This window comes from Phascolarctos cinereus, unplaced genomic scaffold (genome assembly GCF_003287225.1).
Source record: "Phascolarctos cinereus isolate Bilbo 61053 unplaced genomic scaffold, phaCin_HiC Scaffold_2;HRSCAF=192, whole genome shotgun sequence".
Classification (NCBI taxonomy): domain Eukaryota; kingdom Metazoa; phylum Chordata; class Mammalia; order Diprotodontia; family Phascolarctidae; genus Phascolarctos; species Phascolarctos cinereus.
In genome coordinates, this window is record NW_027555625.1 from 312,695,078 (window position 1) to 312,709,599 (window position 14,522).

The 14,522-nt window shown below is 48.3% G+C and overlaps 1 protein-coding gene across 3 annotated transcripts in view; it reads right to left on the reverse strand.

Annotated features, from left to right (window-relative positions):
• Nucleotides 1–301: 301 nt before the first annotated feature.
• SNPH (syntaphilin) overlaps nucleotides 302–14,522 on the reverse strand; it is a 43,339-nt gene continuing 29,118 nt past the window's right edge. For 2 of the 3 annotated variants that reach the window (XM_078150186.1, XM_078150187.1), the window contains exons 4-6: nucleotides 13,046–13,153; nucleotides 11,817–11,966; nucleotides 302–5,800 (exon numbers count right to left, since the gene is read on the reverse strand). In XM_078150186.1, the coding sequence (XP_078006312.1) occupies nucleotides 4,585–5,800; nucleotides 11,817–11,966; nucleotides 13,046–13,153 (1,474 nt within the window). In that variant the 3' untranslated portion in view covers nucleotides 302–4,584. The remainder of the gene's footprint in view (nucleotides 5,801–11,816; nucleotides 11,967–13,045; nucleotides 13,154–14,522) is intronic. The other variant, XM_078150185.1, reaches the window with a different exon arrangement.

The following is a 14,522-nucleotide window of genomic DNA, read 5'->3' on the forward strand; positions in this document are numbered from 1 at the left end:
GTATTTAATCTTCACAGGGCTTAGACATGGAATCTACTTTGTACCAAGGTACCAAGCCCCTTGTATTTCAGATGAGGAAACTGAGGCCTATATGAAGGGAACTAATTTGTCCAAAATTACACGGGTCACAAGTAGCATCATTCCGATTCTAGCCTCAGTCCTTCTGACTCCAAATTCAGTGCTGTTTCTAGTCCATCCCTCATTGATCCCCTCGTTTAGGACACTAAAGTAGGCCTAGCATCTCCCTTCCTCCCTCCCTCCCACCTTCAGAGGCGCAATATAGAGAGCAGGACACTGGGGGTGTGGCTTTCATGCTTTAATACAGAACTGCTTGGTTCAGCTGCAGTTCCAACCACATGAATGAAAGACCAGAGATAAAGGAGATGAGACAGGAGAGGCCTCATACTGACCACCTTGCTTCCTATCAACAACCATCTTCCCCTCCAAAAAAAATTTCCCACTTCCCCCCCACACACACACACTGGTATAGCCCTTGTACTTAGACACACCCTTGGTTTACCTTCCAGGAATTCTTGTCTCCCACAGCTCTGATTTCCTTCCCTGGGTAGGCAGATGAAAAGGGAGCCAGGGAGTTGTTGCAGAGAAAGCCAATCCACACCCTCTGACCAATATGATGAGATGCCAGGGTATGCAGTCGGGAGGCAAGAGCATTCTAGTGAAGAGCTAAGTTATCCCCTTAGGAGCCATTGTCTTAAATTCCACTTTTGAGGCCCCAAGATCTTTGTAAGCAAAACAAGCAACCACAGATGCAGGTCAAGATGGCAGGAGGCTCTAACTTACCGGGTTTGGGTAATAGCAAAGATGAGACCCAGGACAGCAGCCTAGAGCTGGATTCTGATCATGGGGGAGCTGGGGTTGCTCCTGCTACAGCCAGGCTCAGCTCCTGAGACAGACTGCCCACTGCAGGCAGCTAACTGGGGAGCCAAGGGCTGCTAGAAGAGGTTTGGGGGTGGGGGTGGGAGAGAAGATCCTGAGTTATGGAGTAGGGTGGGGCTGAGGGGTATTACTCTGCTCTCTGTCTAAGCTGGGGTGAGCCTTCTTTTAAGTCTCTCAGCAGGCCTGGAGCCTCTCAAACTTCCAGGGCTCAACCCAGAATGACACTTAAAAGCTTATGGCATGGGAAGTAAAAGGGTGGGAAGGGAGCTTAATACAAACCAACAGTTTCTGGGGTGGAGGCAGGGCATGGAGCCATTTGAGCCCCAATCTTCCCATCCCCCTGGAAAGTGGAGCACCACCTTCCAGGCCCCTCAGTGCCCCTTGCATAGTCAGAACAGAGGGCTCCAGATGATGCCTGGGGTCTGCAACAATCACTGATCCACCTGCCTTGAGCCCTGAGCAGGTGACTTCATGGATGAGGAAACTCTCTTTGCCCTATTCCCACCCCAGGGCAGACAGCACTGAACTCATTGCATAGTCTTAGGTTACACTTCACAAACACATAGGCACACAACAAACAAGCAAGTGTGTGCATTTTAGGGGATGGGGGGGTCCCTGCCTCCTGATGAGCTAGCAAAGGGTCCCACTGACCCTGACAGATTCAGTCAATTATCATCCCTTAGTTCTGTGGGAAGTGCCTGGGTCCCCCAGCTACCTCTCTGGGGAGCTGAGATGATCCCAGACTAGGGACAGGGAGATTGGGTCAGCAGCTTCTGGTTTTATAGGCATAAAATTCAGTCCCATTCTGATGCCCAGCATAAATGTTGATTGTAAAGGGGCTACCCACCTTCTTTGTCACCTTGCAACCTGCCTGCAATGCACATGGTGACACCAACCTTGGTCGCCATCACATGGCACACAGATCCCTCAGGATCAGGGAGATTCCCCTAAAAAAACGTCTTGACCAAAAACATCAAAGCTTTCCTGTGGAATTTCCACTGAAAAGACACATCTCAGGGGATAGGAATCTCCATGGGCTTTCACAGAGTTCCCACAAATCTGAATTTGCCCAAGCTGTTACATCCACAGGGCTCTCTCTGTGGTGGCTAAGAGCAAGTACATCCCCAGATGCAGGGCACATCCATGCAAAGGTAACACCAGAGGCTGGGGCCTTCCTAGGTCAGAGTCCTATAGCGAGGAAGGAATAGGGTTGATTTGGCAGCAAAAGATCAGGTTGGACCCTTATCATTTACAACAGCCTGTGGATGGGATCAAGGAGTTACAGGACAGCAAGAGACAGTAGCTGAGCCCCTATAGCTCAGTGAAGTTCTGGTTTTGAAAAATATATCGATTTTCTCTTTTCAAATATAATCATACATTTATTTTCTCAGCAAAGCTTTGGATAGTCTAATGAGATGCTTACACAGATCCACAAATACATTGCACATGAGGCTTAGATCCTAGAACCAGTGGCCTTTGCACTTGAGATCAGGTTTCAACAGGCCCCTCATCACCAGATTGCAGACACATCCCATTCCAGTGTGCAAAGGGAGGCCTCCCTCCCCGCCACTTCCCAGGTAATCTTGACCCAGATGCTAACCCTCAGGTTTGGGCCTCTGCAGAGGGGGTCCACTAGAAAGGATCGATGGGTAGAAATGCCCGCCTGCCTCTGTGGATTGGGGAGGCACACAGCTAAGCTGGGGGAGAGTGGGACCGATCCCCCTGCACATGCGGAAGGAAGCTTTCCAGTCTGAGGAGACAGAGCATGGACGGGCACGTGAGAAGCCATTTCAAGCAAAGGTGGTGAACAGATTCAAGCTGCCGAACAGCCCAAGCCGTGTGCAGGGACCTAGTCCTCAAAGACTAGGCTTCAGGTCTTAAAAAAGAAAATTACAGGCCTATAGGATAGAGCATCAAGGGGACCTTTCCTAACCCCTCAGAGGTGTTCCAAGCGTTCTGGGCTGGGAGACAAAATCAATTATGAGACTGAACACGAGTGGGTTGTTTTTAAAAGAAAAACAGTGTCAGCTGCTTCACTGAAGAAGCTGGTGCTCAGAGATAGGGAGGTGTTGGTGACTCTGGTCCCTACCTGGAGCATGTGTATGTGTGCATTTGTAAGTGTATGTGTGTACACATGTATGAGTGTGAGGGAGATGCAGCAGGATCTGGCTGGTGAGCACGTTTGCGCTCACTCCACCCTACCCCTCAGCAAGTTCTCCATCCACATGCTCCGTGCAGGGGTGGCTGGTAAAACATGGCTTCTTTATCCTAACCCCTGGCTTACTGCACTGAGGAATTTTCAGCCAGAGGCATAAAGGCATGGGTTGGGGCCCTTCTCTTCCACCTCTCCTCTCCCTTAGATCCAGACACACTGGGATTTGGCCATCCTAGGATACAAGCTTCCACCTCGCCCCCCCCCCGCCAACCTCCAGAAGGAAGAGAGCCAGCTAATGGCAAGTCCCTCTCTCCCTCCCTCCATGGGCCTGGCATCTTGGTGAAGCTTGATCCAACCACCTCCCCTGAGAAAATATTGTTATTACAAAGGGGACATAGTGCAAAATGATTTCAGAATGGCTTGGGGGTGCCACTGGCTTCTCAATTCCTGTGGGGACCCCTCAGCACCTTTCAATACAGCTTGTGAGATGGAAAGCGTCCGCTAGATCTCCCAGGAGCAGCTGCATACTCAGAAGGACAATCTCAACGTTGCCCATTCTAATTTGCAGAAGCATTAGGGCAAGGTAGAAAGGGGTTCAGGACATTAGTTAGATGGAGCGGTAATTTGTTCCCATGGTGACCTGGGCCCTGGGGGAGCCGCCTCCCATCCTCAAGGCTGAGAACAGGTTCAGTGAGCCAACCTACCAATCAACGCAAGAGGGGTGCATCCGGGAAAGCCAGCCAGGCCCCACATTTCCTTCTGCTGACCCTCCCCCATTTATTTCTCTCCTTCCTCTTTTCCTGGCTCTGCACCCACCCACCCAGTGATCAGAAATGTCAGGGCAGTTTCAGTCATTACTTCCCTTTCCCCCCACCATTCATTCCCAGAACCAGCCTGGGTTGCCTATGAAGGCAAAGAGATAAAAGCCATGTGTTCCCATTCTCCAGCAATTCCAATCCCTATGCCATGTTACCTTGGGCGAGTCATTTCCTCCACTGGAAGCAATAATACTGACCTAACGGTCAAGGGAGAAAGGACTAAGAAGGTAGTCCCATGAACATCAAGGACCAGCCAGCTTACTCAAAAAAACAAATGCAGAACTGCGTAGGGAGAATGTCGACTGGACAGGAGCAGTTGGGATGGCAGACAGAGGCAAGCATTATGGAAAGGAAAACAGAAGCTGAAGTCCTTTGCCCTCTTCTTTCAATGGGAATCTTCCTTCTAATGACAGAAGTTGGCAATATCCCAGCTTAAGTCAGATCTATCTCATCCCCCTCTTACCCTATGCCATAGAAGTGGCACCCCCAGAGAGGCCAGAGTAGCAGTCACCTGTAGAACTTCAGACATCCCCAGGCTATCCTGGCCTGCCCAGACTATGGCCTCCCTATTTTGGAAAAGCTAAATAAATTAAGATGATGACACTCCGTGCACATGTGAGTGTGAGTGTGTGTGTGTGAGAGAGGGGGAAAGAGAAAGACCTACAATCAGTGGTCAGACCAGGACGTGCCTGGTTCCCGGGGGTGGGCGGCCAGTCACAGCTGGGAGCTGCCCCCAGTACCCACAGGCCCCGAAGTGCTCACGGAACGGCAACTAATCTTGCGGATGGAGTGCAAGGCCACAGTGCAGCATCCCCGAAGCAGGGAGCTGATATTGTATATGGGCTGGCCTTGGCGCCGCTGGGACCGGCACAGCCAGGCCACTGTTGGCACCGCGGGCACCACCACTGCCAGGAGATCCACAATGAAGTGGCGGCTCCAGTAGCTTTTAGGCTCGGGTGCTACCTCGCCAGCCTCTTCGTCCACAGGGCAGGCGATGCTCACCGATGGGTTGAGACTGGGCACATGTGGGGAAGGCCCTTGGGTCACTGGAGCCATCACGGGCTCCTCTCCTACTGTCACCACCACCGCTGAATTAGGGTCAGCTGGTATCAGGTCCATGGGCCCTGGGAAGCCTGAGGACATTTCTATGCCAGCCCCTCCGTCCTCCACATCTGGGGCTGGGGCCCAGGCTGGGCTAGGGTCAGGGCTGGCCAGCCCACAGGCCTGTGACTTCATCACTTTCTCCAGGATAGTGTCCAGGTCAGGCTGGTAGTGCACGAAGTCTGTCTGGATGGCCCGCTCTTGCATGCAGCTGGCCTGTACGCCAGCCTCCACACCCCCACCGCTGCCTCCCAGCAGCTTCTCATAGGTGGAGCTGGTTGGAAGTCGGGAGCCCAAGGTGAAGGAACTCTGCAGGGAGCCTTCATCCGGGCCACAGTCCACCCCGGAAGAGAGCAGGCTGCTTGCCTCCAACAGTTCCGTCCGGCTCAGAGTGTCATCAGCAGCTGCAAAGCCACTGTCCCCCACCTCTTCCGTGGACGCACTCTGAAGGTCAGCATTGCGATCTCCAGGGGCCTGGTCACTCAGTTTGGTGTAGGTGGAGCTTCGGGTTAGGGATCGGGCAGGAGAGCCCCCTGAGGACCCCCCAGCCCCATCCTCTTTGACGGTCCCATTCTGGGCCACCTCCATGCTATGCAACAAGGTCTCCAACTTCTTGTTCTGGATGTTAATGTCAACAAAGTACTTCTGCAGCCCCTTGTCTTTGTCTATGAGGTTGTTCTTGACTGTGTCAATCACCTGCTTGAGCTGCCGGATCTCCTTACGGGCCTCCTTGAGAGCCAGCTGGGCCTCCACCCGGTGGCATTCTTCCTCAATCCAATCCTCTTGCATACGAGACAGCTGAGTCTTCAGGTCATCGATCTCTGAATCCCTGTAGGCACATTGGGGAGTGGGGGAAGGAGAAGGGTGACATACTCACCCCACCTGAACTTGGCCATGGATCTAGATCCAGAAAAGGTAATAAAGGCCCAAGCAGGGCTCTTGACTGATTAAAGGTTTGGGGGTAGGGGGACAGTAGCTTTTTTTGGTTGCTAATAACTTGGACAGAATCGAGGAAATCTTTCTGGAGTTCCTACTTATCTTTTCCAGGCCAAGAATAGTGTTCAGGCTGCAGAAATCCTCCCTACTTAAAGACAGAACTTTTATTTATTATCTTTTCCCTGAAATATGTTTGACCTTCTGGATCAACTTCTGTCTATGGCCCCATCGTTTACTTAAACTCTCATGTTCTTAACTTTCTCTTTTATCTTTTGACTTTTCCCTCCTCCTTCTGTCTCTTACCTAATCCATCCCCATCACCTGCTCTACTTCCCTTCTCTTCCTGTCAATTCTACTTCCAGAAGAACTTCTCCAAGCCATCCTCAGGTCCTGGAGCCAAGTCTCCATGACTATTCCCATAGTTACCACCCTGGTTTGGCTCCTCATTAACACCAACTTCCTAAGGAGGCAGATCTTCCTGCTTCTACTGTCTCCCCCCTTCAATCTATCCTTTACACCACTGTCAGAATAGTCTTATATACTGATCTAGTCACATCACTCCTCTGCTCAAAAATCATCAGTGGCTCATTTCTGCCAACTGAGTAAACTTTGGATTTCTTTGCCTGATGTTCAATGACCCCCTACAATCTGACTTCAACCTACTTGTCTAGCCTAATTTCACATTATTCTTCTCCACACACTCCATATTCCTTTCAAACTATATTACTTACTCTTTGCTACTTGAACACGGCCTGCATCTTACTACCCCCATGCCTTTGTTCATGAATTTGCTCAGAAATTCCCTATTCCAGTATTTCCCAAACTTATTGGGCCAAAGGATATTTTGGAGCCTAATATATTGAGAGACTGAAAAATGCTGGGCTGGGTAGCCTGAGGATTGGAATGCTCCTGGCGTAAAGAGGGATTGGGAAAATTAGGAAGTGTAAGAAAAAGAGTAGAGGGCACTGTTTAGAAGAAGTTGGTGGTGTTTGTTTGCCAGACATAGGATGTTGGAGTCCATGATGTGTGTCAGAAATGGAGGGTGAAGAGGACACTGGAAGGTATGTGTAATGGGCATGGGGATTGGGAGCCAGTGTCAAGAAGGAAAGGATGGGGCTGAGGTACAAGGTGGGTGGAGATGTAACTGAGGTACACTAAAGGGCCCCTCTTGCTCATTGGGCCAAACAAGGGAAACCTGAAACCAGAAATGCTGCCCCATGGCTGACGCTGCTAACTTTTCATGCCTGAGCGGGTCCTATTCCTAACTCCCACCAGCCTTTGCTGTCATCAAAAGTATCTTAGAGAATCCTTATCCAAATGGCACACACCACCATGAGGGCTCCATGGGAAATGGTTTGGGAAATGTTTATCTAGCAGACTGACCTACATCCATCAAGGACGTTCTCAGACTACAGCATGAAGATGATGTGATAGATGGGTCTGGATGTAGGCAATAGGAACACAGGGCATATTACGTGTGCCAAATTAAACAATGGGATTGAGCAGGAGGGTTAACAATACATTTATATTTGCTGTGTTCCTACCCCATATCTACACTTTTTTTTTTCTGGGATCCCAAGATCCAAGCAACCAGTCAGGTCATCAAAAACCCAACAGTAACAAAGGCTATTAAAAAAAAAAAAGCACAACATTCTCATGGGATTGGGAACAGGTACTTTGTTATCATACCCAGGAATCTGTCTTAGAGACAGGAAACAAAAAGTCAGGGTAAATGGGCACTTGTCTAAATGGAAAAAAGGTGAAGATGATCTCCTAAGAGACCTAGTTTCTGTCATAGATGACCAAGGGAACTGAGAACATAAAGAACATGCTTCCCCTCCAGTCCTTTTAGAAATGACATCATACAATTGTTTCTCAATCAAACAAACACTTTGTAAACTTCTACTGTGTTCAAGGTACTTTTACATGTCTGTGTTAAAACCTTAATATGTTTTTGTTTAAAAATGGTTTTTAAAAAGCTGTTTGGAGGAAAGGGATATGGGCCTTTTTAACTGAGGCAGACTTTAAAAGAATTCTTTTCATAGGTACATACTTCCAAAGGTTTATAATTTCCACTCCCATGGTGCCTGATACGCAGATCACAACTCCTCCACGCCCCAGGGGCCAGTATCATGAGCTGTTGTGGTCACAGTGGTCAGCCCTTAGGGCTAGTTGTGGGAGTGAGAGTCTCTGAACTTAGCAAGGCTAGGCCTTACATGACTGACATCCTGTCATTACCATGACTGGACTCAAAACCTTTCCAGGCAAGAGGACCCACCCAGAGTTTGAGTTCCATGGGCACAACCCTCAAGCCCTTATTGTCACCTCGATGCATATAGGCAGAGGTACAAAGAACAACTACGGGAGAGTCATGCCTAAATTCATGACTGGCAGAGGACGATACCCCTACCTCTTGGCAGGCGGAAGGCCTCTCTCTTCTCTGGCATATTTGTGGCTCCCCTAACAGAGCAGTCCATCTCCTATTGCCAGGTTTTTTTCCCCAGGCTATCCCTATTCCATCATCAAAATTACTCCTTAGAATCCTTAGCATCTCTTAAGGCTCAGCTCAGGTGCTGTCTCCCACACAAGGCCTCTGCTGAGTGCCCCCACCACTGACGACTCTCCCCATCCTGAAATTATTTCTTAACTTACTTCATAGCATGCCCAGTAAGTTCAAGCTCCCTGGGGGTAAAGACTTTTGTTTTTGTCTCAGCATCCCCACTAATTAGTTGGTTCCTTGTATATGGTAAGCACTTAATAATGCCTGTTGAATTGAATTCTTAAAAATAGAGTGGAAAGTTATTTGCTCTAATTAGCATGGCATAGTGAATAGAGTACTGAACTTGGAGTCAGGGAGACCTGGGTTCAGATCTTGCCTCCAACACTTACTAGCTGTGTGATCTTGGGCAAATCACTTAACTTCTGAGCCTTAGTTTCCTCATCTGTAAAATGGGGGTAATAATGTACGTAATGCCTGCATCACAGGGTTGCTGTGAGGCTTAAATGAGATATGCATGGCACTTTGCAAAGCTTTACATAAATATCAGGTATTAGTATTACTTCCTAAAAGTCTAGGCATTTTTCTTCATGACAAGAGAAAAGAATACAGAGGAGGGTGACAGGCAAAGTCTTATGTTTTCTTCTTTAGCCATCGCAGGTTTTTTTTTTAAAGTACTTGAGAAGGGAAGAGACTAGACGAGTTTAAGAGGGAATAGGACATGAGCCTCAAACATCATCCACAAAAAGAGTGGAAGGAACCTCGGTCCTGAGCTGAAGACTGCCTTAGCTCTGACACAAGCTGCTTCCACATCGTAAGCCTCAGTTACCTTATCTGCAAATGGGGATAATAATAACCTGTGCACTACTTATCTCTGAGCCTGTTCAAAATCTGGGATGCCATCATTTTTGGGGTATGGCACCAGACGCCTACAGGTTGATATTTATTGTTTGGCCAGGACTGTGGTGTGTTACAATGGAAGGACCACTGGACTTGGGAGTCAGAAAGGCTGAGGTCAATTGCTAACCCTGTCCCTTATTAGCTGTGTGACCTTGGATGAGTCATTTCCCTGCTCTGGGCCTCGGCTTCCTCATCTGTAAAATAAGAGTTGAACTAGACATTTTCTAAGGTCCTTCCCAGCTTTAACTCCTAAAATACACTATAAAGCACCATTTCCAAATGAGCTGCTGCTGCTGCTACTGGAAGAACCATAGGAATACAGATTTAGACCCAAGAGGACCTCCAAGGCTGCTTAGTCAGATGGTAGCTTGGTGGTGCCAGGAGTCAGGAAGACTTGAGTTCAAATCCAATCACAGGCATTTATTAGCTGTGTGATCCCAGACAAGTCATTCAACCTCTATTTGCCTCAGTTTCTTCAAATGTAAAATGAGGATAATGATAGCATCTACTCCCCAGGGTGTTGTGAGGATCAGATGAAATAGTAATTCTAAAGCACTTAGCACGGTGTCTGGCACATACTAAGTGTTATATAAATGTTAGCCATGATGACAATGATGATTATAAAGTATAAAGAACCATTTCCATACGAGCTGTTGGTGTTAATGGAAGAATCAAAGAAATACAGATTTAGACTTGAAAGGAACCTCTAAGGTCACCTAATCATGTGGTAGGTAGGTGGTACAGGGTGCTAGGCTTGTCGTCAGGAAGACTTGAGTTCAAACCCAGCCATAGACACTTATTAGCAGGGTGACCCTAAGCAAGTCACTTTACCTGTTTGCCTCAGTTTCTTCAACTATAAAATGGTAATAACAACAGAAGCTACCTCCCAAGATTGTTGTGAGGATAAAAGGTAATATTTGTAAAGTTCCTGGCACATAGTGGCTGCTATAGAAATGTGACATTATTATTATTATTATTTAATCCAGTTGTCTCATTTTTACAGATGAGAAAACCAAATCTCAAAGGTTAAGTGCCTTGCTCAATGTTATGTGGATAGTATGGAGCAGAACTGGGATTTGAACCCAGGTCTTTTGACTCAAGAGGTTATGCTCTTTCCAGTGTCCCATTAGGGGACCCAGAAATAAGTCACCAGATCCCCAGATGGAGCCATGACACTTCAGAGAAGAAAACTTCAAATAATTAGAAAGTTCCTTCCAGTCAAAGATGGCTCTGGGACCTGATCATACGACTGAGTTTTAAAGAAATAAAGGGTAAAGATAAGCCGGCTCTCGCGAGGACTGAGGAGATAGTACAGACACAGAATAAGATCCAACGGTAGTTAGTGGAAACCTCCCAAGTTCCCCACTGAAGCAGAGGAGGCCAGGGAGGAAACCCCAGCACCATCTCCTGGCCATCTTTATGTCTGCTCAGTCTTACACCTGACTCTCTGGTTCTACTCACAGGCCCCTGCACAGACAGAAACGCTTGGTGATTTGAAGAAAAGATAGAGAGGTGGAGAGAGGGTTGGGGACAAAAGAGGCAGTCAGAGGCATCACACAAGGAAGGGAGAATAACAGTATCCAACTTAAAAAGGGGGAAATGGGACTGGGGCTTAGGTGCCCAGAGGGACTAAGCGAAAGGGACTAGAGGATTGTGGGGGAGGGAATGAGGCTCTGGTCACTGCCTAGCATGGGTAACTTGGCTCACTTGATCTGCTTCCTAGGATTGGAGAGATAAGGAAGAATGGAAGCTTCATTCAAACCAGACTTACATCCTCCTTGGAAAGCACCCTGCACTTTCTCAGCTTCCTGATTTTGCTCACAATGATTCCCAGGTTCAGAATCATTCTCCTTCTTCTCCCTAAAGAAGGCCTTCCTGATCCCTGGAGTTAAAGTCTAAAATATCCCTCCCTACTCTGCCTCAAATTCCTCCCTCCCCCCATTCTGAAGACCTCCAATGCTGGAGAATCCCTAACCTCCCAAGGCAATTGCTTTGGATGGCTCTCATGATTAGAATGGCTTTTCTCACATTGAGCAAAAAAGCTTTCTCTTTCTAAATCCACCCATTGCTCCTATGTTGTTCTCTGAGGACAAGTAGATTCAGTCTTCATCCTGTGAGAGCCCTCTAGAGAGCTGAAGCAGCTGCTATCATGTTCCTGGACTAAACATCCCCTTCATCACCTTGCATATAATGTGCATTATAAAATCTAATCTGCATTGCACTCACCTATGTCCATGTTTTCTCTCCCCTACTACACTGCATCCATCTCCATAAGGGCAGGGACCTTGTTTTAATCATCTCTTTTTAATCTCTCCTCTGCCCTGGCCCTCCATAGAGTAGGTGCTTACTTGTAGTAATGAATGAATGAATGGAAGAATGGAGGTGAAAGCCTAGAGGGTCCCCACATACTTCTGTTGGCCCCAAAGGCCGCTACTGCTTCTAGCACCCATAAGAGAGTGGGCAAGGAGATAGGCCCCAGTGCCTCGGGCCCCGCCTCATGGCACCTGCTCACCTGTCCTGAAGTCGATCCTGTGTGTCTTTGAGCCGAGCCCTCAGGTGCCGGATGCAGACCTCTTTCTGCTGCAGGGGCGTCAGGTACTGCTCTGGGGTGGGAGGCTTGATGCCATGATTATCGCTACACAGGGTGTACTTCATCGAACGCCTGGAAGATGGGGTGGTGGGTCACTGGCTGCTTCTCCATTTTGTCAACCCTATCTCCAGAGCTGATGGATGTTCTGGAGGGTCTGCCATTGTGCCCGGGGGTCAAGCACAGTTCTTCATCATCATTACCCCCTCCTCCACCACCACTATAGAGGACATAACTCCCCATCTACAAGCTGTGTGACTTTGGGAAGATAACTTCTCCTCTCAGAGCTTCAGTTTCCTCTTGTGTAAATGGGGACAGTGATACTTGTGCTACCATGGAGGTGGAACCCGAGGAGGGAACTGAGTGTGTGGGTGGTATCAGACTCCTCCCACATCATGGCCACCTTCACCACAATTCATAACATACGCACGTGCACAAACTCACCTGAATATACCTCCACGCACACGTACCTAATCATATGCATACAGACACACGCACAAACATGCACAAATAAACACAGATAAAGAGATGTACACATAGCTCACACACACCTACCCATTCACACACATGTATGCATGTATACTGAGATGCACATGCACACACAGGTTACAGGTACATGTACACATGAATCAGCTGGCAATGGGCACCTGACCCCAGCACCTCAATGCCAATCAAGGTGATGGGGGAGGGTAGGTATGTGGATGCCAAGAAGCTTGTGCCCAACGGTCCATGGATAACATGTTCTCATGCCTGGACCAGGGTTCCAACCCCACCAGGGGAAGGGGCAGGGGCCCATGTGTATGATGCACAAGAGAATGAGCCTCTCCAGGTCACCCAATACTCACCCCTAAATGATCCCCCCAAACCAGGACCTCATGTCACCTGGTTCCAGGTTTTCTGGGCTCTGCTTTTCTTAAGAACCCAATTCTCTCCACTGTGTAACAATTATTTAATTTGGGCTTCCATAGCTCTCTAGAGAGGGCATTATTATCTGCATTTTACAGAAAGAGAAATAAAGGCTCAGAGAGAGGAAAGGACTTGCCCAGGGTCACACAGCTGCATAGTGGTAGATGAATGAAGAGAAGGCTAGGTTACCCACAGCCAGGGTGACAAGGCCCAGGATGAGGAAGGGACAGTGAGGTGGGGGCAGTTACCTTGGTGTGGGGCTGCTGTCACTGCCCTTATAGGAGCCAGAGTTGCTGCTGCTGCTGAGTGAGGAGGTACCATAGGTATCCCGCATGCTGACAGGGGGTGAGGTACGCCTGGAGGCAGGAAGAAGAGGTGGAGGCCCGAGCTGGGTGTCAGAGGATGGTGAACATTGAGAGAACACGGCCAGCCCATTTCGTCCATACAGCCCCCGGCTGTGGGGCGATCATGGGGGATATATAGACAGGGGTGACAGAACAGACAGTGGAAATCGAAGTCAAGGTGGAAGACAAAGCGGAGGCCAGGCCTCATAGTTCCCCCAAGGCCATTTCTCCTCACACAGAGCCAGCCCTACCTTGTTCCCATCACAGAAACAGAGAAAGGCTGTGGTGTATCAGTGCTTAGAAGAGCCTCAGGGATCATCTAATCCAACCCTCTCATTTCTCCGATGGGGAAACTGGCTCAGAGAGAAGTGACATGCCCAAGGTCACACAGCCAACAAATGGCAGAGCAAGAAAACCTGCCTCCAGCGTAATTGAGTGGTATTCTGCTCAAAGTCACTGCTAAGAATGGTCCCTAACATCCAATGTCCCCGCAGAGCTGAGAAAAGAGCTCTCTAAGAAGGCCAAGAGACCAGTAAGAGATTCCTATGATAAGGGAAGCAGAAAAAAGAGGAAGAAGAAAACATAAATAAGGGTGTGTGGTGTGTGTGTGTGTGTGTGTGTGCGTGCTTGCATGTGTGTGTGTGCACGCACGTGAGCACGTGTGCATGTGTGTGGTGTGGGAAAGGACATAAGGAGATAATACATCTATGGGGTCCTAGTTATTATAAGCCAAAGACAGGACGCCCCTTCAGTGACAATGCATCCCTCACAGCTATGTGCTGCTTTAGACATTTCAAAGCATTTTCACATCCAATATTTCATTTATCCACATGACATTGTTCAAAGGTCTATTTTTTTGGGGCCTCTAGTTCCCCTTCTGTAAGATGGGAATATTAATGATACTCATACTATCAACCCAACAGAATTGTGAGGATAGATTGAAATAGTGTATGTAAGGCATTCTCTCAGCCCTTCAGTGTCATATAAATAGCAGTTATTACTATTATTATCATCAACATTTAATCCAACTCCTCCATTTCACAGATGGGGAAAATTAAGACCCAGAGAGAGGATGTGCCATCCAAGGTCACATAGTGAATGCAGTGCAGAGCTAGGACTCGAACTCAGATCGCCTTAGTCAGGCCTGCTCTCTTTCAGCATGGGGATCTCCAAGGACCCCTTCTAGACACTCTGCATTTTGTAATCCAGAGGAACCAGATGTGATCACCAGGCCAACATTCACTCTAGCTTTCGGCGGGGAGGGTAAAACAGAAAGAGAAAAAAGAGAGGGAGAGAAACAGAGAGAGAAAGACAAAGAGGGAGGGCAGCAGGAGAGAAAGAGGGGAAGGAGACAGACAAGAAAGACAGATATAGGATAAAG